We start from the raw sequence: 23195 nt of genomic DNA, 5'->3' as shown, positions 1-23195 counted from the left end.
GCAGTGGTAAAGCAATAGGGCATGATGTTGGGGTATGAGGTTCCAAAATACCGATGAGTCAGGAGCTGTAAAGTCTTTGAGGATACTATTGGAGGCAAGGAGTAGAGAGTGTATATGGCTTTTCCGTATATCGGCTACTATCTACTACTATTGCTACTCTCTTGTAATATTAGTTACTAGCTCCTACTATTGCTACTAGCTACTACTATTGGCTACTTTCTCTAGTATTTACTTACAATATTATATTTTAATTAATTTGAAACGAGACTGTTATCGACAGAGAGTCTGTGGTGTACATCCAGCCGATGCTGGGTCAGGTATCTCCCAACACTCTCTCCCATCTTGCTCGCTCACTTCGTTTAAGGGTCGGTATTTTCGTGGAACTCGACACCGGTGTCAGCTTCAACGTCAAAATTACTTCGTATGCCTATATAACCATCAAGTGGCGGTGGCCAACTCTAAATAGATAGATGAATCAAGATCATTCATCATCAGACCCTACAACATAGCTGACGAAGCATATCGAAAGCATGTTGTTGATGGCAAAAGCCTCATACTGACGAAGCGGAGAAACGCCAACTTGACCCCTGGTTCCAGATCCAATGTATAATGAAGGGCGATATCTTGGCTTCTTCATAACGAATGAATAGATACCCCATCGACGATGGCGTTCTGTGGGAAGCTGTTGGAAAACAACTTTGATAGGAGGAGATGGCGACTATAATGCGGTTGAGAAAGCCTCCATAGTGTTGACCTGATCAAAGCTGAGAATGTTGAGGATACTATATATGCTTTTGTACTTGTTTGATGTCATGCTGATTCTTCCAAGGGCCCCTTGCTCTGCAGTTTCGTTTCACGAAGGATGATCACATTATTTGTTATTATGGCGTCGAGATGATGACTCGCGAATGATGTCTCGTTTCTCCTGTCTGCAAACTGTGATGAAGTATCTCAAATGACCTTGTAATCCTGACGCATCCGACTCCCTCTATCTGCAAATCATGATAGAGTTCCTCGAATGCCTCTGTAACCCTGATACCCTCACTAATGACTTTATGCGCTCCTAATTCCATACTGAAATATAAACTGTCCGCCATTCCTTTTTGAAGTCCTCTTCCCTCCCTTATTCTTCATTTGCCTTTTGCCCTGTGAGTTGCATTTACTCGAAGATTTGAGCGTCCGATTTCTCTCTTTTACACTGATGATCCCCTTCCGCTTTTGCAAGCTTCCTAATTTCCAAGCTGATCATCTCAATATTTTCCATGGTCGCCTCTTTTTCCTCCGTCATCGCACGTAGCCTTTCCATAATCTGATGTTGGCCCCTCCCCACTCTTTCCATATCCTCGATGTGCTTCTCCATCAGCTGTTGTCGATCGTAAATGGCAGCTTTCAAAGCGCTTTCTAACTGACTGATGCGCACTTCATAATCTGCTGGTGTTTGGTCTCCCCGTAACTCGTTACTCGTGTCCTTTGAAATATTTTGGTTTGCAACTGGCAGCAGCTGGTTTCGTTGGATACAGGCCTGTTCCAAGCTCATGCTGTTTGAGCTGCTCTCGTTATGCAACGGTAAGGAGTAAATCTATGTGAGTTAAAGATGTATTGGCCGAGAGCATCTGGATTCCGGTAAATTGCGTCTAATAAGACAGAATTCAGCCAGCTAAGCAAAAGCTGTTGACTCTGTAAGAGCGGTGGTTGCTCGGTTCCCCAATAATAGTGTTTGTAGTAGTTTAGTATCCCCATCAAGGAAAAGTTCGCACTGTTCGCCCCGGTATATTTGTTGCTTGCTTTCAATATGCTTCTGCAATACTTTTTACGCGAGTCTATTGTTCGTCCATCTCTAGAATCTCGATAGCCGAAATCTCAAGATACACGGGCCATCTGTGGCATTACTACATTCACTCTTCTCCAGGATTGGTAATTGAATTGGACCCATATGCTCGGTATGGTCTTGCCGTATCATATTTGTTGCCTGTTTTTGTATCTTACGCAAGTCGATTTATCACAGCTGGCAGTGAATATGGATGCTTGTTTTACAGCCAATTGAAGAACTTCGGCTTGAATATTGCTGAGTAAATGCACGAGTCCGCGATACTTTACTTGTATACAAATCAGGCATTTGTCGATACATCTCTTCCGTTTGACACGAGCTTCAAGAAAACACTGACAACTGCCAGCAGTTCTATGCATCACGTGCCTCTGGCTCTCATATCTCCTCTACTCAAACGTGATGCACCTTTTTTCTTTTCCAATTTCCTCTTCCTTTTAAAATTTTTATCGTTCTTCAAGCCAAGCTCAAAACTTGAGTTCTCTAGAAGACGCTTTAATACTTGAACAAAGTACAAAGCACCACAACTTTCCCATCCTCCAGCTCAAAGCAAGCATCAAAGCAGCGCAAGATGGATTTTTTTGCCAGTTTTCCGTTGGCTGGAGCAAAAAGAAAGACAACAAGTCCCATGCACGAACATCAAAAGAAATCGAAAATCTATTGTTGTGCCGCGGCCTCTGAGACATGTGATGGCAAAGCGAACGAGAGAGACGACGAAGCTGAATACTACGAAGAAATCGAAGATGAAGATGGAGACGGAGACGGACAAGACTGCATTGAGGACAAGCAGCAGCATCGCGAGGACCGGAACGAAGAACAAAATGAGAAAGCCAAAGAGCATTTGGCCAATCAGCAAGCTTGTGCCCATGACTTCGACCGCATAAAGCTCCACGACGTGCAGATCAGATCACTCAAAGACCGCTGTGCCCATATACAAGAAAACTACCGCATCGAGAAGCAAGCCAGAATGGACTCACAGCAAGCTGTTGAGAAGCTCATGCAGACTATTGCGAAGCTTCAAGAGACCGTTGAGAAACTTCAAGAGACAATTCAAAACCAAAAGTTGAAGAACAAACAAAACAAAGAAACCATCAAGAAATGCAATATAAGACTTGATGCCCTAGAAACAGATGATACGGTATTCAGGGAGTATTTCAGGCAAATCGCGAAAGGAATCGTCGAATTACGAACAGCTGTTTTTGGACCTGAGGAGTCGCAGTCATAATGCGCACAGCAATCGCACTCAAACTTTAATGATGCGTTTGAATCAAAAGCGCATCCTACATCTACTTTATTTACCATAGCTATACACAATTCACTTGCTTCCGATAATAGCTCAAATATCGATCATATTGAAATCATCAGACAATCCTTAAATAACGATTGTACCTTGTCTTCAAATAGCGATCGTATCTCATATTGCCAAAGAATCTTTACTATACCGTCAGTATGTTCTCGATACACCCAAGTCTCTTCCCAATGATGCAATCATGCAAAGCGTTATTCCTTGCTCCTTTAATTAATCTGGATACCATTCCGTACATGGTGTTCAATATTCTAAACCCCATATGCGTCTTCAAGCCGGAACTTGGTGGTCGTAGACTTTTGACCAATTACTTCAGTGTCGCACTCGGCGCTCTAAACTCCGAAGGGCAAATCCCAGGCTTAAAGATACACACCGTCACCCCACATTCTCCATCTTCACAGTCTCACTGCCCAAGCATCATTCTGGAGATATCTTGGATTTGCAAAACCCCATTTGTCATTTACATAATACACAAGGAATCCTTGTTTCAAAGCCCAGGACATCTCTAACAAGCCGCCTGTCCTCGTTAGGCTGATACATTGCACAGCCAGTTTGCCCTCTCACAACAGGCACCGACAGGACACCAACAGGCCTCGAGTGGGATCAAGTCACGATGCCCGAGCCTCTTCACTTGTTCGACCTTCCAGTCGACATCCTATCGCTCATCCTCCAACAACTTCTCACAGCCCCAAACAGCGGCAACATCCCCCTCTGTCCTTGCACAGACAGCTCCCTCAGCGTCAACCCGGTCCCCATCTTCCTCATCCACCCGTCCATATACGCAATCGCCCACCCAATCTTCTACGGACCGGCAAACACATTCATTCTAGACCTGACAGGCAACCACGCCTCTCATGTGCGACACTTCATCAACGACGCGGCCGAGGATCTGCCGGATGATGCGGAAAGAAGCAGCAAACAACAGGCGCAGAGCCAGCTTCTGCTGCGACAGACGGGAGGCCGGTTCCTCCTCCTGTCGCAAGATGCGAGGCGCAGGGTACGAAAGCTGGAGATGAGGATCGATAGGCTGAGGGGATGGCTCTGGGAGGATCTGGGCCCGTTCCTACAGGACATGGCTGTGAGAGGCGAGCTGGGGGATCTGACTCTGGTGGTGGAGGACGGCACCGGGACCAAGGAGAGGCCCCATTCGGCTTCGAGACTGCTTCTGCGGCAGAAGAAGAGAGTGTTTGATAGGCCGCCGCTGGAAGGGCTGGTCAGGCTGTTGGCGGACCCGGGGATAAGAGAGGCGAGGCTGAGGGTCAAGGGGAGGCATGAGCGGGCGTGGTGCGAGTTTCACCAGGGAAAGGAGTGCAGTTCGCTTTCATTTCTGAGACGGAGAAATGAAGATACTGATGATGATGCTGCGAAGAAGCAGGACGAGGAGGTGATTGAGATTGACTGGAGGGCAATCTTGAAAGTGATTGATCCTGAGGGAAGAAGAAGAGTGGTGGCCTGGCAGGTGTAGTTGGATCATGTTGTTCCTGGGGAGACATGCTCCTCTGTTGTTTGTTTTTCGTCCACAACAGTGTCCGTCGGTGTGCTGATATAACTTTCTCATGGTCTTGGAAACCTGCGCTACAGGAAGAGTCAGTCTTTTAGCGGAATGATAGTCGAGAATTTCGTAGGAACATTATGAGAAAGGCAATTATCTTGGTAAATCTATACTGGCATGTAAAACTTACTGGGCATATGACGCTGTATTACTCTCCAGCCGATTCAGCATACGTACAGAGGCTTGTGGACGTGCTGTAACGCATAGCAAACATCGGAAACGGTAGGAATAGAGGACGTTATACATCGTATTTCTGTCCAACCATTTCTGTTTGGTTACAAAACATCTTGATGGTAATTGATGATAACTTCCGTGAAATTATAGCAACGAAAATGACAAAAGCAGCGTTTTCAGTACTGGTATAGGTTAGGTAGGTAGTAGGCAAATTGCCCAAGGTGCATGTTCAGTACATCGATTCCTCTATGCCACCATTAGACAAAGGGGACTGCATCGCCAACTCGTATATCCTCTTCATTTATAGCTTGGCCATTATTCTTAAATAATATTTATGGCTATTTGTGGAATTTTCGTTTTTGTACCCATCTACTTGTACTTCATGTGTGAGTCAATGCTCCATCGACTGCCTATGTGACGACTCACAGTCGTCAAAAGCATCTTCATCTTCTACCTACAAACGGCCGGGCATCTTGAACATTTCTCAATATGAAGGCTCGGCGCTCTACTCTCTCTCTTCGAAATCTTGATAATGGATCTCGCTGTCTCGCAAAATGTCAGCATACAATGGGAGCCATTTAGAAGCCGTTCCCAAGTGTCACGATACACAACAGTGGCAGCAAATAACGACAATCCTCATAGTTTGGTTATGAAGAGATGTAAAATGCCATCACAAACAGCATCTCCCAACGCCGTCAACTCGCAAGAGCATTACTATAAGTATCGTCAGTATCCTAGGCTGTTGCTCGCGTGTAAATGAACTCAACAACAAGCTTCCACGTCTTTGTTAGCTCGATCTTAACCTCAAGTCAGGCAGTTCTTGATTGCAAATTCCGAGAACCTCAGGTTGCCACACTAATCGCTCTTGCAGACAAATTATTCGTATCCAAGGCCACTCTAAACTCAAGTTGCCATTTCATAATGCCTCGGTCAAGCAGAAGCAGCTCGGTTCGAAGCGGGTCGTCCATGGACTCTGACCGTTCTCGCCAACGAAAGCCAAACCCAACCTGTGAAGAGTGCAATGGTAAGGGTTGGTACAAGATGGCAACCGAGGAGGTAACCCGGGCGTCGTGCAATGTTTGCCGGGGCAGGTGCTGGGTGTACTGCTGTCAAGGCCCCTCAATCTTCTGCCCACATTGCCGTAATGGGAACCCTCGCAAGATAGATTGCTCACGCTGTGAAGGCAACGGCTACATACGCGTTGTCAAGGTGAGATGGGTGGAAGAACGATGCGGGTGCGTATACTGAGAGAAATGCCACATGGAGTTGGTGTTTATTATTGATACAGCTCGCTTATCTTGGAACTCACTCCTTGATGAGAGCTCATTGTATCATCTCATCTTTGGACAACTATGGCTTCACGCACCGGATTTCGTCTTTTGATGTCGTTGGTATAGGCAAGATGAGATCTGGTTTGGAGGCAAATGTACCATCGGGCATTACACGGAATTGAATCTCCATGATGGACGCTATTTTTAGCTGCCCGTAGATCACGGCAAATAGCCGAAAAGATCAATAGATGTGTCAAATCTGAAGAAGCCCTGTGCAAATGTTTGATAAGGTTTAGTATGACATGGCCGTAATGAATTAACTTTGCGTGGCTGGTGACAGCTCTGATTCTTACTCAGCTGATGAATGATTAAGTCGACCTCGCTGATGGATAGAACACTGAAACTCGCTGCTAAAATCCAACAAGGTGATGCTTTGATCGGATTAACCAGCTACTATTCCCAACAACCTTGTATCGCGCCAGTTTGAGACGTGCACTGTAGGAGTGTTTGGTGTGAAGCTTGGCAGGATGAGCCTGCATATGGTACTGTGTGTGTGTGTTGCGTGTGCATATCAAGTCGAGATCGAGATGGCGGATGCCGTCATCAAAACCCTACCCGCGAATCCACCTCCAAAGGGCTGTCTGCATACTGGTATCTCGCTGTAGGGCTCTGACGTGCGTCTGTAGCAGCCAGCACTATCAATGGCATTTTATGATGAATAGTAGTAGTACTCGTAGCAGCAGGAGCACCATCGTCTTCAGTGAGACTATCTCAGGCCATGGTAAAGCACCCTGGCCACGATCACCGGAGATAGTACACCAGAGGCGACTTTGTGCAACGTTATCGCGCGTGACAGGGGCAAGGGCCCAAGTCTGGTCCTGGCTCCGGCGTTCCAGCAGCTCCAGCTCCAGCCCCAGCAGCTCAACTGGCCAGAGTCAGGCTCAAGGGCCCCCTTTTGCTCCTCAGATCTCATGTGGGGTCAACGGCCTCTGATCAGATCAGGGTCCCTCAAGGTCCCTCCCTGTCCGCCCGAGGCATCCATGGAGGTGCGACGCAATCAATGCAGCAGCAAAAGACGTTGATGACGGAGCTCTCGGGGCGTTTCCGTGTTCGATGCTTGACGACTCCAGCAATGTGCATGGCTGCTGTACAGGTACACAAGGGTACAGTCCAGGCCATTGCTTCGCCACTGCAGCTGCAAGGCACACGTCAATGGCAAAAAAAGGGTAAAAAAATTCAGATGCTCGTATCTCGCAGGATCCACGTACAACACAAGACACGACAGATGAGCGTGATAGGCAAAGATGAGGGAGAGGAGAGAATGATGAGAAATCCGGCTGCCTGCCTACAGAATTGGGCTTGGCGCCCCCAATCGTCTCCTGCCAATGCCTGCGCAACGTGCCTGCCTGCCCCGTTGCACGTCCGCCAACGCTCCGTCACCCGTCACTCCTGCCTCCTTCTTCCTGCCTCCTGCCTCCTTCCGCCTTCACACTCTCGGTTACAGTTATAGCAGGTAGAGCTGTTTTGCCAGTGCGAGTACGTACCTACCACTACCAACGACTTTAACGCGTAGGGTTGCATTTTCCAATTCTCCAATTGGTTAAATCCCTTCCTGCTCTCTCATTTTCTGGGAAATGGCCAATCGAGCATCCCCAATTAACTTAGGTACCTATTGATGTATATATGAAGAGTGCTGCTTCCCATGTACTCGTACTAGCAGATGGCCGGTGGTGGTACCTGGCAGAAACAGAAGCCACTGCAGCAGTTACAGGAGTCCTTATCGTAGATGTGCCTTTTCTTTCCCTCAGCCGCTCGCTACTCGGCATCTACTTCCCCTCCCCTCTCATTCACCGCAAGTTTGCCATGTAGCCACGGCGTACTTTTCCTCTCTCCTCTGTTGTGCGACGGACGGCCGTTTCGGATTGACCAGGGAGCGATACCCGAAGGCAGGGAGGCGCCGCCAAGCAACAATGAAATGAAGGAAAAGAAGACGGACGGCGAGGATTGAACGTGGGGGGGTTGATTTTCTGTTCGCGGCGGTATTTCGCCCTCCCCGCACTTGGCGAAGTGAAAAAAAAAAAGAAGAAGAAAAAACAGCCTACCAGATGCCAGATTTCGTGTTGCATCTACTACCTAAGTACTACTATAGGCTGCAGTGTGGCAGACTCGTGTACTTTGGCATCCAGGATGACCATTGGTATCACCATCTCGCCCGTTGGATCAACGAAACCAACCACAAAACTCTGGCAAAAGACATCCATTGATTGATCAAGCTGCAGACCGAAGAGAAGAGTACAGAAAACCCCGCTTATCTCGTCACTCTTCACTTCACTTTCTGCATTCAAACCCCCTGCAGCACACAGACATGCTCTCACACATCACACTACAGCCATCCATACAACATACATACATGCATTCACAAGGTACTACATACAGCTCTCCCCAATGCAGCACAAGGGGGTTGGTTCTAGTTCTAGATCCCCATCCCTCGCAGCTCAGCAAATGCTTGCCATCCCAATACCTCGGAATCCCGCCTCAGAGTAACCCAATCCAGCCATGGCGTCCCATCCATCTCGCTCACATCATGCTATGCTCGCATAAAAAGCGAACCATTTTTTCTCACTGCGAGCAGCTGGTTCGCTCGCTACTGTAATACACAGCCTAGTGAAAGATTTTTATTTATTTATACATCTTGCAGCTCACAGGGGAAGTGAAGTGACACGAGCCAAAGAAAAGAAAATATTTTCTTTGCCATACCTACTCCCCCGGCTATCACCGGGCGGTCAAGTGGAAGAGTCGGATGGCCGTATTATCTGGGATCCCTCGGACGGAAGAGTCCGTGGAGTTTCTGTCATAATCTTTTTTTGGTGTATTAGTGAGCGACGCAGCTCGCCCCGGACCCCTGAATCGCCATACTCTCTTTTTGGCATACCTACTAATGTTACGGAGGTCACGGAGTGCTACCTACCAAGGTACCTGTACAGCATGTAGATGTAGATGTTTGTTAAACAAGGTCCAACGAATCATACCTTACCTAGTACTCTGTACGGAGTACCCGTATTAACAATCATCTACTGCAAACTCCGTGAATCCCCCCCAGCTGTCTAGGTGCTCCCTAGCTGCCAAGCAGCCTCGCCACAATGTCTCGCTCCCAAAGTGCCACAGAAATCTTAACGCAGAGACACCAGCGTTCCCTCGCGTTACCAGAGACACGGCATTTCAAGCTTAATCTGACATTCGCTCGCAATTGCACCAACAGCGTCGCTCCAAACTGAGACACAATCCCACGCCAAGAGCGGGAGGCGTCATCACCACCACGAAGAGGATCAAAAGCAACAGTAAATTAAGTGTTGGGCCGTAGTTGGTTAGGTCAAAAGAGTTTCTTGTGTCTTGATTCCAATACTGCATATCTTGCTAAACCAATCTGTCCAAGAAGCTTTCCCGTAGCACAATGTTGCAAACTAGGTGATACCTAAAATAGCCCCGTCAAACTGTTACATTCTTTTCCATAGAAGTTCCTATCATTCGCCAGTGAAAGAAAGAAAAAGAAAAAGAAACCCAATTCGCCCGGATCATCCATCCATCCATCCATTCCAATAACATATGCCAAGCCAGGAGCATCAGGCGCTAGCATTTGGCGCCAATGCCGGCGGAGAGGGTAAAATCTGTCTCTCTCGAGTCATTTCCGCTATTTTGATAGCGGCTTGTACTTTTTGTGTGTATTGCCGAAAACTTTTTTTAGTGTCTTGATAATAAACAGTAGCTTCGCTCGCTTCATCCCTCGTGGGGTGCTGAAAGAAAAAAAAATGATGAAAATAAAAGATCAATCGCTAATTCCCAGTGTTTGTCCTTGATTTCAGTTGCAATTGCCCACTCTAAGGAGAAGAGGGAACGTCGTGGAAGTCGTCCTTGTGATCATCGGCGTGCTGTCCCCAGTAAACGGGGCCCAGCTTCAACACCCTGAAGCCGGTGGTGGAGCTGGAAGAGGATCGTCGCCTCTCAGGAAGGGCAACGGGGTTGCTGGCGGGCATCTGAGGGTAGGAGGCAGAAGTGGCCGGTGCCAGGGAAAGGAAAGAAGAGGGGGTGACGGCCGGGAGAGGAGGAGAGGACGGGACATCGTAGAAGTCGTCCTTGTTCTGGCCCATGTGTTCACCGTAGTAGACGGGGCCGAGCTTGAGGACTCTGAGACCGGTAGGGGAGCTGATGGAAGCTCGTCGAGGCCTGGTCGAACCCTCGGCAACAGAGGTTCGTCTGTTCTCAGGTTGCGGGTATGAGGAAGACGTAGCAGGCGCCAAAGAAAGGAAGAAGGAAGGGCGGCGCTCAGCCAGAGCAGCACGGGCAAAGTCGAGAGACATGTTGAGTGTTGTGGATGTTTAGAGTATAGAGTTTGGTAGAGATGGCAAGGCGAGGAAGCAAGATTGTATGTAGAGATTGTTGACGAGGGAGGTTGGATGATGATGAGAGAAGAGATGAAAGGAAGAGAAACTTGGGAATATATATGTGGAGGATGGATGATGAATGAAGAGAAGAGCAGGAAAGAAGCCCACGGAAGAGCGGATTACGTGCTCTTTATGCTCACCAAGCTCTGGGCACTGGTGTCACAGCAATTTGGGTACGAGTACATCCCAAGGAGGTACAGTACGAGTGTGTACGCCAACTGCTCCAGACAGCGCTAGTCCTACAGTAACGACACGGATGACATGGGGGGACCCGCGCAAGATCGGGAGCACGGATGCTTGAGAGAGATTGTCATGGCCATGGCCACGGATATGGATAGTATAGCATAGCATGCCGTCAAAGGGGGGTGTCATGGGAGGTCGCAGAACAGGAGGTGGGCTGAGACGTGGCGACGGATCTGACGACACACGGGCAGCCATTTCGCCTCCCAACCAGCAGCCTTCAAAGGTTCTCGGGCACTCCAAAACCACACATCATCATCATGTGAACACCAGCGCTGCCCCTCTGGTTGTCCATGGCGGTGGCCCTGGCCGAGCCGCCATTGGGTCCAGGCGCTGCTGCATAACGTCGCCCGCAGCACATCCAGGAGCAACCTTGGGAAAAGCCAGGGGATAATTCGTCCGTTGAGACCATCATGCAGCTCTCCATGGATGGTAGCGGCCCCCTTCGCTCCCTGCTGGCGCCAATGGCAGAGATCTTTCCCCCCACGCCTGGACGGGGTTCGGCCTGGGTCTCACTTCGTTTTTTTTTTTTTTTTTTTTTTCCGTGCCTGGTTTGTCCTCCGGTTCTTTCGGGCTCTGGCGGTCTTCGCGGCAAAGGGACTGGAGATAAGAGCCCACGTGCGAATTTGCAAAAGCCCTAGCGCTGATCGGGCTTAAAGCAAAGTGACGTGATGAGTTCAAGTTGATTTGCATAAAAAACATAAAACATGAAATAAAGAGCCAGAGATTTGCCGACGGCAACCATCGTCATCCCCGAGCGTGAAGCCACCCGGAGCAGCAAGACGGTGCCTCGGGCCAAGAGTCTAATGTCAAACGTCAAAGATGGAGATGCAACATCACGGAAGCCGAGCTCCACTGCGGCAGTATCACACAATGCCACAGATCCGGGGGTCAAGACCGCAGTCCCGGCCGATCCTCGAGGCCTATTGGATGAGCGTTCCGGCACCCAAAGGGATTTTTCGGAACCGATTGTCGGGATTTCCCACCCCCAGCTTTTGCTGTTCCCATGTGTCTTGTGGGCCAAGAGCCCAGAATGCGGGGAGTAGATACATTAGATCTGGGAATTGGCCTTGAGATCTCCTGACATTGGAAGAGTAAGGATTTTTTTTTAACCTTTTCTGGGTTTCCCATGTTATATCCGCGTCGGAACATGCCACTTTCTCGATCCCGAGACCCGAGATGTGCCCTCGCAGATTTTTGCACCCTTGCCCGGCCGAGAGGACGCTTGCCATCCCGAAGCTGGCCGATTGCTGCATCCTCGCTATTCCTAATGACGTTTGGCCTGTGAAGGCGATCCGAGGGTGAAAATCTAGCGAGCACGACGCGGGTAGAAACGGCAGAGGTAATGTACTTGGTCTTTCTCGGGTAGAGTGCCCCTGCTGTTACTGTCAAGTTTCTGCACGAGCTTTTGGTTGGAAGTGTCGTGAGTCTCGTCACCATCTATGGTGAATCCAGGCCATTATGGTGAATGCGTGCGAGAATCCTGTTGACGGTGCCCATGGCTGTCATTTGAAGGATTGTAGTAATGGCTGTCACTAGAAATAGTCAACAGAAAGAGTAGCAACGGCGGTAGATACCGGAGGCTGGCAAGTCACTCCCTGTCTCTTTTACCGGATAGTGACAAGCGCGAGTCATGATAAAATCCGCATCAACATAGCAGCCATACGAAAAAGATTTCACCGCCATAGCTGTGAGGTTGCTAGAGGAGTTCTTACAAGATGACTAAAAGGGACGACTTATCATTGAACTAGCTCTCCCAGCTGATTGAACCTTTGTAGTATTCAAGCATAAGAGAAAGCTGAAATAGAGAGGAAGTGTAAAACCTACCTACTGGTGATGATTCCTAGTTTTAATTGCAGACTTGCTTCTATGTTGGTCCAATATCCTTTATTGGCCGTGGTCAACACTCAACTCGATCCTACTGCGATTGTGGCACGTGGCATATTTTGTATCATAGGAGGGAAGCTATAGTATATCTTCATAAAACTTGTACCTTGTGCGTGAAAGAAATAATGAAGCTGAGATGCTTAGGGGTGGCTATCTAGTACCCCGAGTTAGCTATCCGGCATCCTATGTCTCAAGCAGATACTACTGAAGAGCAGCAGAGCTATAATGAGTAGCGATGGTAGCAGAGAATAGTAATCCCATAACAACAAATAATCTCAAGCCAATTTTTCTCTCTTCAGACTCATGTGACGAGCTTATTTCAACTTGACGACGTCATTGAGATGAAACAAAATGTCCATTACATCACGACAAGGGTTTGCCGACGGGGCTCACTCCGGCCGCCGGCGCCGCCTCAACGGTGGAGCACTCCGCAGCATCCCCTCCGTTTCGGCAGTCCCTCCCGGAACACCGCTTCGGCGTAAACTGCTACACCGGAAGTAGGCTATGGGTACAGCTCTCGCCACTCTATATTATTTAGGTAGGTTTAGACTCTTAAAGCTCGAGTGTGCGCCATCATTGAAAACTGTAGTTCAAATTACAGCACATGTTGCCTGTTTGGAAAGACCGTGAGAGTTTTTACGATACAATAGACGCAAACGCTTCAAATTCAGGATGCTAAGTGTAGCTCGGTTAATTCATCAAAGAGACCGCCCAACAGATGTTAATTCTTGAGATATACTAATCTTTCAAGTTTGTTGAGGTGCCTGGATTGAATGGTGATTGGCGGGGCACTCGGATTCCTTCGTCTCTGACCTCACTCGTCTTTGCCACGTGTCTCCTGAAGAGTCACCCAATACGTATACGCTGAGCGGTCGATTACGCATGCCTTGCCAGAATTCAGCATAGTAGTCTAGCATAGTGCATCTATCAAGTTCGAGAGGGTTCTTGGGGATGATATGGATTCGCGGGGTACCCCTCCCGATGATTGGCCGAATAGCGCTAAGAGCACGAGTTCACGCTTCTATACACACTTACGTACACATGCTCACCTGCAATACGCATGCTCGCAACATACATATTCCTGCCTCGGTTATCTGGTATTACTTGGTCTTCTTAACAGTTAACATGAAAGATATTTAAGTCGTTCAAACTCTGACACCACAAACTGGAGCGAGTAGACAAGTTTGTTCTGAAATCTCAAGTTCATTCAGGATTCAAGTCATCATTCTGTTACCGGCATACACATCATGTCTGAAGGGTATGCCGAATAACTAAACTGCATTTCGAACACAAGTGATGAAGGCTAATTTCTTCACTAGAAACGCACCTCAAAAACTTACTATAGACGGCGTGACATTACGCCCAGGAACCGTCGAAGATGTCCCCGCCATGCTAAGACTCATGGACATCGCAACAGCCTGGCTCGTAAAGAAAGGCCAAACCGGACAATGGGGCACCAAGAGACACTCAACCAACCCCGCCAGGATCAAGCAGGCAACCGAGCTCGCCGAGTCAGGCGGGACGTGGATCGCCGTAGATGCCAACTACTCGCCCCCGAAACCAGGCGACGGAGCAGAAAACGAGGAGCTTTCCGTCATCAACGGCGTCGTCGGCGCCATAACCGTCGGCCAAGCGAATCACTACGTTCAGCCAGCGGCCGAGCCCGAGCTGTACGTCAGATATCTCGCGTCAGATCGGGCGTCCAGCGGCAAGGGAATCGGCACGCTTCTGCTGGAGAAGGCGCGCGCACTGGCTCGCGAGGCTGGCGTGTCCTTGCTTCGACTCGATTGCTATGCTGGTGGCAGTGGGGGATTAGTTCGTTACTATGAGTCACAAGGCTTCAAGCGGATGGAGACTTTCGACGCCAATGGATGGCCAGGGCAAGTCCTCATACAGAGACTAGACAAAGACGGAGGAGAAGAGAGCTAAGAACAATCCATCTCTCGGCTGGATGCATTCATTTGGTTTGTAAATGATCATTTTCATGGTGGAGGGGTGGAAAGAAGTTATGGTTGAGTGGTTTAGGTGATGAAGTAATAGATTTGGTGTGCACTATAGTGTAAATAATTAGGAAAGTGATGGTAGAATTGCGTGAAATCTGTGATAATATTCACTAACAGAAGTAGATTTGGAAATATTTCCCCGTACTATATCTTGAATTAGTTATTGGTGTTTAGCATTTTGAATCTAACAAGTATGAAGAATAGTAGCATGATTAGAAGAAGGCAATGACATCAGCTCATCGACAAGATTGTCCGCAGCCCGGCCGTAACGTAGAAATGTGGAAGATTTCGTCCCCATGTCCGAAATACGAACATGATAGATGGCAAAATCCTCCTACATGGCTAGTGACGATAGCCCCAGACCGGAAAGCCATGGGCCCCGGAGGAGACACGCGGGCACTATGATCCCAGGAGGGGTGTGTATAAGCAGACGTCGATGCCCAAGTCCCGCGGCCGCACTTGTGTTTCCATCTAACCAGAATCATACAATCTGTTGGTGATTGCGTCAATTAAGATGCAGGAAACACCATGCATATTGCAGCTGCAGAGCAAAACGAAGCCCGCCTGCCGTCTTTTACATCGGGCCGGCCTTTGCTCGTAGCCCGTCTGTCCTCTCGCCGATTTCCTCGGAGATGAAGTATTGGGATTAGGGTCGTAAAGAAGATTGGTTTGTCGTACTACACCCACTAGGAGTCGATATATTGCTCTCATTATGTCGCTTTCTTTGGCCCATCAGTCCATCATATTAGCAGGCGTTTACATGCAGCATTCTCGCCAGTGAAGTTCAACTCTCAAAGCCATCCACACTGAGCTTCAGCCCGATTTCGGTCTAAGCTCTTCGTGCCTCAGTGGGTCGAGTTACCGCGAGTGGTAATCGCAAGCGCTTAAAATGGGCTCTGATTGGTTCCGTCAGCCGGCGCCCTAACAGCGTCACATCGAGATGCTCGGCGTGGGTGGCAACCTCATTGTAGCCGCCATAAGTGCAACGCTCATGAATGGGAAAACTGATATTGAGTCTTTGTTGGTTGATTATCTAGACAGTCGCTTGCGTCTCTCGAAAGGGCCATACGCGCGTTAAGCCAAGGATAATAAATTCTTGTTTGCCAGACCCTTTCGTCTAGTCTCACAGCAGCTGCTTCGGCAAATGCGGGACTATGTCCGCTCACGACATTGGAATCAATTCTTGCCCGGATATATGCAAGATGGGACAGGCATTGAGTCAATATAGATATGCACTGATGACATTTTGTCCAGCGGCCAAGACCCTCTGGCCCCCAATGACTGATTCCATTGCAGAAGTTCCAATGTCGGCCATGTTGTCCCCCTATTGGATCATGATGAAAATGGGTTGGTATATGGCGATCAAGGTAAAAGTCCGACGTAACTAGAGTGTTGAAGTCGAGATACCAATACCGATTCACCAGGATAAAGCAATTGAATAACAGAGACGGCTCGAGAATATCGTTGATACACCTTTTGTCAAGTTATAGACCTGTTCATCTGCTGGAACTATACATAGCAGTCAGTCAGTCAGCCAAGTCGCGGCAGTGCCAGGCACTTTTAGTACTTTGTGACCTAATGATGACTTGAATGGTTGTAGTTGGGCATAGCTTCTACGCCTTAATCAGAAGAACAAGGCGGCAAAGTCTGAATGAGGACCCGATGACGCTGCCCTTTCGGGATACTATTGCATAACTTGTTGGTTCTGCGTGGGCATTGGACCATGCTAACATGTCCCGGTTCGTGCTGCATAGAGTAATATCAGCAGGTTGCAACTGGGAGCAGAATCACTTGACTAATGTGAAATGTGCTGGGGTCAAGCTGTTGGGTCAGCTCTGCACGGTGTGGCTGCGTGTGGATCTCGGGTCACTACATCACGGACGGAAGCAAGTATCATGATGCAACGCATGCTTGATAACACGGTAGGAGCTGTAAGCTGGCTCGGAGTAACATTGGCACCGAGAGTAAGGCCATTGAAGCCTGCCTTGCCGGATCAAACAGGGAAAGACCCAAGAGATGCTGCGCCATGCATCACTAGCATCTCTTGAAGTGTCCGAGAGACGTGTCGGCTGATCTGGCAGATGCAAAGGACATCTTGCTTAGATATACGGTCATCAATACGGCCATCCGTCTCGCATTGCCGGGTGCGGCAATTATCAGGGTCGCATGGAAGGCCGCATTGAGTTTTGAGCGGGAAGATGACGACAGCCGCACGAAGGGGGTCGGTCTCATCGTCGGCCGCATTCTTGGCCAGTTCATGTGGACAATCAACCACATCTTGGGACCGGACTTGGAGTTGGCCAAGGGGCTCAAGTGGCCCAATTATAGCGAGGCGAAGACAAAGGCAGACAGCAAGTATGGCAGTCCGTAAACGCAGCCTCGGCATGTGGACATGCAGCGAGTAACGGGCGATTATCTGTAGCACCATGCATGAGACTGGCCAGTGGTTGGTTCCTCCAAATTCTTCCAGTTTGCGAGCCACTGCCCGCGATATCATCGAGAGAGCGAGCTATCCCGCAACAACGCCATCACCACCTCAATCCTTGTCCGCAGCACGGCACGAAGAAACCAACACACAGCGGGCCGGAGCGGGGGAAGACTCGGCGTGGTTCAATGATTGACAACCCCTGAGCCAGTCAAGCAAGGCGGATGGGGTGAGTCTATGATGTTGTCCCAGCCTCAGCGGCACCGCGCGCGCGGATTCGTCGACTGGACGAACCTAGCAGGTGCACGACCAACACGAAGAAGAAGACAACAAAGAGAGGAGAGGAGTGGCCCAGTCGAGTCCGATATTGGAATCAGCAGAAAGAACAGGTAGGTAACAATAAGCGAAAGTAGTCGTGAATTGCAGTCTTGCCATTGGGGGAGCTGTTCCTATCAGGCGTCTAACGCGGCGTCTCAGGCGTTGGTGCTGAGGTAAAGCCCCAGCCACGACGGTCTGGTCTCTGCCAATCCAGACCGGACTGGAGGTCGTTGAGGAATGACGACATGAGGCCGGTATGCGGTCGACATACATCAGGAGAGCAAACGTGTCGAGATGCGCTTATTCTGTCTGTCTGTCCATCTTTCTTTGAGGGCGGTTCGTTGGCGCCTCGCGATCCCTGGAAGAAGTCGCTTGTGTCCAAAGCGTGAATGGAGGAAAAGCCAGAGCCGCCCTTCACAGCCGCGCGTGCCAGGCTGACATGCCGCCAGCTGGCCAATGACAGCGCAGGATCGCTTCCGACCCCGCCAAAGAACCGCCTTGTGCCTGGAAAGGCTTCAAGTATCTCGGTACCTGCATACATGCTCGGCGGCTGTGCTTTGCTTGAGGTGTTTCTTCTATTTTTGCCTCGAGCAGCGCGGCGCAGGCTGGCGTTGGAGCGGCTAATCAGTTGAGTTCCATGACAGAATTGATTGATGGAGAGCAACAGCCAGAAAAACAGGCCCAATGGACATTGTCAGAGCTTGGATGCGTTGGCAGGTCGCTGTGAGGCTCAGCAGCCCCAGGAACCGGAATCTGGAGTTCTGGAAGTGGTAGCATTTAGCAGTGCAAAGCCACATTTCAGCCTACCATTGGTGAGATTGGTGAGACAATGTACTGCAGCATCAATTCGGGATTTCGATTTGCCAGCACAAGCAACATTGAGTCATCTGGCAATCTGGGCACATGTACCAAACACTATCGTCCCAACCACGGAGTCAATCGCTAAAGCCCCCATCTCCGACCCCCCAGCTGAGGACCACCACAAGACTCATGTAGATCGGAGCCAGACTGCAGCGTTGCTTCCGATGACAGCTGCTCTGTCAGACCTGGGCCAAGGCACAAACGCGGCGTTTGCAATCTGCTACGGCAAACAACATGAGGCGGCATGATGACGATGCATGCATGTATTCAATCAGCATCTGTTTGAAAGTACCACCGCTGCCACTTTTGTAGATCTTGATCTCCCCGGGGGCCGGCACTCGCCGAGGTGATCTGCATCCGCATTGATCTCTCCATCGCCTCATACAACACGCTACCTATCAAGTGAAACAAAAATGCATGCAATTTCGCCTAGTATCTTCACAAGGATAAAACACACAAGTCATTGTGTCATCTTGTAGTAAATTGCCATGCTTACCAAGGCGTGACACGGCTACAACCCCATCTCATCTCAAACTCATGACGCCTTATATCGGAGGTGGGGGCCAAAGAGCAACAACTGTCAAGAGTCTCTCAACTCCCCCGTCAAACCAAACCTCTATTATTGAAAAAGCTGCCGAACCCCCCGCTCGCCGTTTGCTCCAGCTAGAGGTTCCTTTTGGTTCGACTTCTCCACGTCAACGCCACAGCCCACATGAGTATCAGCCGTGTTGGCCGCGCGGGTCCAATCCAGACGCCGAGATTCGTGAGAGCTGCAGCTGGGCCGTGATACCCAGGCGCCATCTGCACGCTCAGGACCAAAATAGGGCTTCTGGCGCAGCAGCTTTTTGTCCGCCACTGCCACAATGGCCTTTGTTTCAACTCAACTGAGCGTAGATCCTTGGGGGTGATGCGCAGGCTTTCTTTGACCGAGCCCCCGGCGTCGCTGAGCGCGGATTGACGTGAGAGAGCCGCGCTGCAATGGAACAAAGGCTCCGATATGCGAGACGACTCGCCCGTTTGAGCTCATGATGCAACGCTGGTCTTCCGCATTGGGCCACAACAGCCCGCATCACGGCGTTCTTCGCGTCAACAAGAGCAAAGCCACCACGTCTCATCCGGATGTCGCTAATCAATCCTCGGTTCGGGGGTCCCTCTATCCAGGGGCCACCAAAAATCGACATCTGCGGGCATTATTTCGTGCCTAGTGACGAGGAGACGAACGGCTGAAGGAGAGCAACGCGAACTACAAACAGTGACATGGAAAGGTTTCAGGCTTGACAGCCATCGTTGAGGCATTGGAGAATAGAATGTGGAATAATTAACCATTCAAGGAGTCATGTATTGATGCGCTTTTAGGCACATACGAGTAACTACCTAGGAACTAAATTGCGCCTTGTTGAGAGTTTTTTTCTCCTCTCCAAATGTTCATCCACTGCTGCTATGGCTTCATGTGGCCCCAACTGCTGCTAACATGTAGCGTCGTCTCACCCCCGGTCCAAGTAGACGCAATACAGCCAGCATTCTCTGCTGTTGGACAGACCAGACTTTTTGGTTTGGCCGAGATTTGAGGAAAGCAGTTGATCCCCGCCTGGTCTGGCAATTGTATTTCGCCGTCCACCGCACACAAAGCATCGATACATGTGTATCTGCCGTGCTTCAAGTCTCCAAGGTACCTGGGCTGGCGTATCTGGCGATAGCTTCACCGGCTATGCCACAAGTAGAATAAGACGCTGTTCGCTGCGGATCATGTGCGACATCCATTGGATCCACAGGGCGTCTAACGCTTGCGATACCCCCGTCGGTTTTTTTTAGAGGCGCAACACACAGCAACGCCTTGCCTGGCTGGGTAAACTGGCCAGGGCCAACAAGCACATTTTGGTTCGCGGGAAACGTATTCAGGAGCCGGCTCTTCTGCCACCGGATTGTTCTCCGACGAGGAATGTGTGAAGCTGGCATGATGCTGAATCCTGCTCATGATCCAGTTCGGCCAGTCGTGATGCTGGTGTCAGACCAAGACTACATACACGGTCTTCCGCCCTGTGAAGCCAAGATGCTGGACATCTCCGGTGACACTGGCTTTCTCGGTGAGCGCGCCAAGTCACCACGACAAGAAAAGTGGCCGTCGATGATGGCCTCTCTGGTGTGACCCGCGCGTCCCGTTTTTTCTCGTTGCGCTGGCGTCTCTGTTCTCTCTCGGACCGCAATATCACGCACACGATGTGATGATTCTACACACTTTGCAGCTCTTCTATCCGCACCTCCCCCCCTTCCAGATCCCTGATCTGCTCACTAGTCGTAGCCATCATGTAGCTACGATCCCTCTCCACTCCGCTCTCGTTGCCTCTCCCCTCAATGGCCGCTGCAGAGTGCTACTTGCATACCTAGTTCATGTAGCTCGAGCCCATTTCTTCCGGCTCAAGGAAGAAAAGAGTCATGTCCCTCCCTCGTCTCCGTGGCCCCTGTCCCTGCTTCCACCTCTCTCCCCAGGTACTGTCTGTACATACATGCAGACGTAAACTCGTATATGAGATGGGAGATGTGGGCAGCTGGTATGACGATCCGGCTACATGCACCCAAGGCATGTTTTTCCCGTCTCTCCTGCGGCACACAACACGACGGTCATTGTTTGTGACTCCACCGCGCTGTCCGTGTCCGTGTCCGTGTAGTCAAGATCTTGCAAGGGCCCTTCTAGCGTGTGGGCATGTAAGTCGAAACGGCTCTTCCGCCTTCTTGAAATCTTCAACCAGACACAACCAACAACCTCAAGTCGAGCAAATGGGGGGGCGCATGGGCGTGTAGTTTTTCTGGTCAATGACGGAGGGAGAAGGCCGGAAGGAGAAGGCGAAATTAAGCGAAATTTATTTTATCCAGCTTGAATGACTCTTTGCGATGACTCGGATGACATCAACAGTCAACGTCGACTTCAACACCACAAGCCCAAGCAATACGGCATCATCGCCAGCTGGAGTCGTGTCTCTGAATAGTGAAGCTGCCAATGCCCACAATGTCACTCCTCGCCCACTACAGAATGGCATTGACACTCGGGCTAGAGCCCTAGGCATTGCCTAGCCATATCGCATCACGGCACCAATTGCGGCTCCTGCATCGTAGCTCCAGACGCCTCGCATTGGTGTCTTCGAATTGCAGGCCCGGTGGGGGCTAGGCCTTGAGAATCTTAGATGCAAATCGCCTCCACTTTCGTCTTCTTCCTCAAAGACGGAGTTGAACTGACGGCCAATCTCTGCCCATCCATCCATCTCCCCAACCCCCCACACCAAAAAGATGCAAAAGATTCTTCCACCACGCATTCATGCATCTAGACACATGCAGTCAAGCTCGCATCATCCAAGCTGCGTCAAAGTACACGCACTCGGACATACACGTACATGGACAGGGGGGGGCCAGGCGCCCCAGACGTTGTTGGTTCTGAGCATCAGCATCATCTAGGCCCTGCTTGCCGACCGGGTACACCCACAGCTGGGCTTTGACATGGCCTTGTGCAAACTGCCGATTCTGCGATGCCTCGTGGTCCGGTCAGGGCTACTTGATGCCGCCTCACTGCCTCCCCCTTCTTCCTAGAACAACAAAATGCCCCCCTGGCGAAGAGAACGGGCCAGAAGGCAGACAGAAACCTCGCACCGACCGCCCAGTAGACACAAAACGAACAGCTAACACCATCCCGCGGCACCGCACATAACAACGGCCGCACGTACACATACGAGCAGAACATCGGTGGCGAACTAACGTACATGTCGGCTCCTCGTCTCCTTGTCATGTCTCTGGGGCCATGCAAATGTGCATCCAACAGCCGTGCGCATGCGTCTGGCAAGTCCCGAAGAAGAAGAAGCAAACACCCAACAGCCATACATCAGTTGACGTCGGGGACCTGTACCTGTACTCTGCCTCAAGGGGCTTTGTTCCTGGGTAAGAACGAACGCCTGCTCTGAGCAAACAAACCCGAATGTATATTCACAGCCTCTACGCAGTCCCGAGGCTTTCGTTCCACAAGATATATAAACGACAAACACACCTGCTGTGCTTCTCGATATCTCCTCCCAAGCTTCATTCAGCATTCAATACCAAGAGCACCATCCCACAATCTCCTCCAGACAGCTTCCTTCACTCATCTTGAGCACTCCCACCCGTACCATCTTCAGTTCTTGAGCTTTGTAGACACAAGCAGCGTCTCAATCCTTTCCACGCTAACAGGATCAAACGATCGAGCTTTGTACGCAAGAGCCATTCCCAAGCAGACAGACCACAGCTTCTGCGCAGAGTACTGACAAGCCCTCTTTCTCCCAGTGAGCCAAGTCCAATTCGGAATAACTCGTCCAGTAGATCTCTCTGCTCTACGCTCTCTACACTGTACTCCAACGCCACTTTCTCTCCCGAAACAATCAACATGTGTGTCTGGATCATTCGACAGCACTACACCCACTGTGGCTGCACCGTCACAGAGTCCGCGCGCAAGCCCAGCTGTGGCTGCTCCAAAATCGAAGACCAAGGCACTCAGACATGGGAAGGATACTGCAGACGCGCCGAGTGCCCTAATCCAGGTCGTTGAATAATCATCATCAATGGACTGGCACTCATATCGCCCTCACTCATTGGTTCATACGACTCGAAGCGATTTCATCTCATTCGTCTCATTTCTTCCTTTTCTCCATCTCTCTTTTCTTTTTTCTCATCTCATCTCGTCTTGTCTCATCTTTTCTCTTCTTCATCTCCATTTCTTCCCTTCACATCTCTCTCTATTATGCACTCAATTATAGACAAAAGTTGGAGGGCCTAGCAATTGGCCTAGACTCGTCCGACCCCTGATGCCGGATTCATCTTTCGCAAGAGGAGTATCCACGCCTTCTTCTCTTGATTTTAGCCTGTCTTCTTTTTTCCT

At 49.9% G+C, this 23195-nt stretch overlaps 6 protein-coding genes across 6 annotated transcripts; 4 read left to right on the top strand and 2 right to left on the bottom strand.

The window, feature by feature from the left end:
• Nucleotides 1–2453: 2453 nt before the first annotated feature.
• Nucleotides 2454–3050, top strand: Triagg1_973 (uncharacterized protein; the record flags this gene model as incomplete). The annotated part of the gene is made up of 1 exon (XM_062903306.1): nt 2454–3050. One exon carries the CDS (start codon nt 2454–2456, stop codon nt 3048–3050), a length of 597 nt encoding a protein of 198 aa, XP_062760197.1.
• A 694-nt stretch (nt 3051–3744) lies between these two features.
• On the top strand, nt 3745–4596 carry Triagg1_972 (uncharacterized protein; the record flags this gene model as incomplete). The annotated part of the gene is made up of 1 exon (XM_062903295.1): nt 3745–4596. One exon carries the CDS (start codon nt 3745–3747, stop codon nt 4594–4596), a length of 852 nt encoding a protein of 283 aa, XP_062760196.1.
• Nucleotides 4597–10003: 5407 nt separating this feature from the next.
• Triagg1_971 (uncharacterized protein) lies at nt 10004–10483 on the bottom strand (the record flags this gene model as incomplete). The annotated part of the gene is made up of 1 exon (XM_062903284.1): nt 10004–10483. The coding sequence occupies one exon, from the start codon at nt 10481–10483 to the stop codon at nt 10004–10006; it is 480 nt and encodes a 159-aa protein (XP_062760195.1).
• A 3458-nt stretch (nt 10484–13941) lies between these two features.
• Nucleotides 13942–14623, top strand: Triagg1_970 (uncharacterized protein; the record flags this gene model as incomplete). Its single annotated transcript, XM_062903273.1, has 2 exons — nt 13942–13952; nt 14014–14623. The coding sequence occupies 2 exons, from the start codon at nt 13942–13944 to the stop codon at nt 14621–14623; spliced, it is 621 nt and encodes a 206-aa protein (XP_062760194.1).
• Nucleotides 14624–16502: 1879 nt separating this feature from the next.
• Nucleotides 16503–17068, top strand: Triagg1_969 (uncharacterized protein; the record flags this gene model as incomplete). Its single annotated transcript, XM_062903262.1, has 2 exons — nt 16503–16619; nt 16736–17068. The coding sequence occupies 2 exons, from the start codon at nt 16503–16505 to the stop codon at nt 17066–17068; spliced, it is 450 nt and encodes a 149-aa protein (XP_062760193.1).
• A 514-nt stretch (nt 17069–17582) lies between these two features.
• On the bottom strand, nt 17583–17981 carry Triagg1_968 (uncharacterized protein; the record flags this gene model as incomplete). Its single annotated transcript, XM_062903251.1, has 1 exon — nt 17583–17981. The coding sequence occupies one exon, from the start codon at nt 17979–17981 to the stop codon at nt 17583–17585; it is 399 nt and encodes a 132-aa protein (XP_062760192.1).
• Nucleotides 17982–23195: the final 5214 nt, after the last annotated feature.

The sequence above is a fragment of the Trichoderma aggressivum genome (genome assembly GCF_033847375.1).
Source record: "Trichoderma aggressivum f. europaeum strain CBS 100526 chromosome Unknown scaffold_002, whole genome shotgun sequence".
Classification (NCBI taxonomy): Eukaryota; Fungi; Ascomycota; class Sordariomycetes; order Hypocreales; family Hypocreaceae; genus Trichoderma; species Trichoderma aggressivum.
This window is presented reverse-complemented; position numbering and strand designations above follow the sequence as displayed.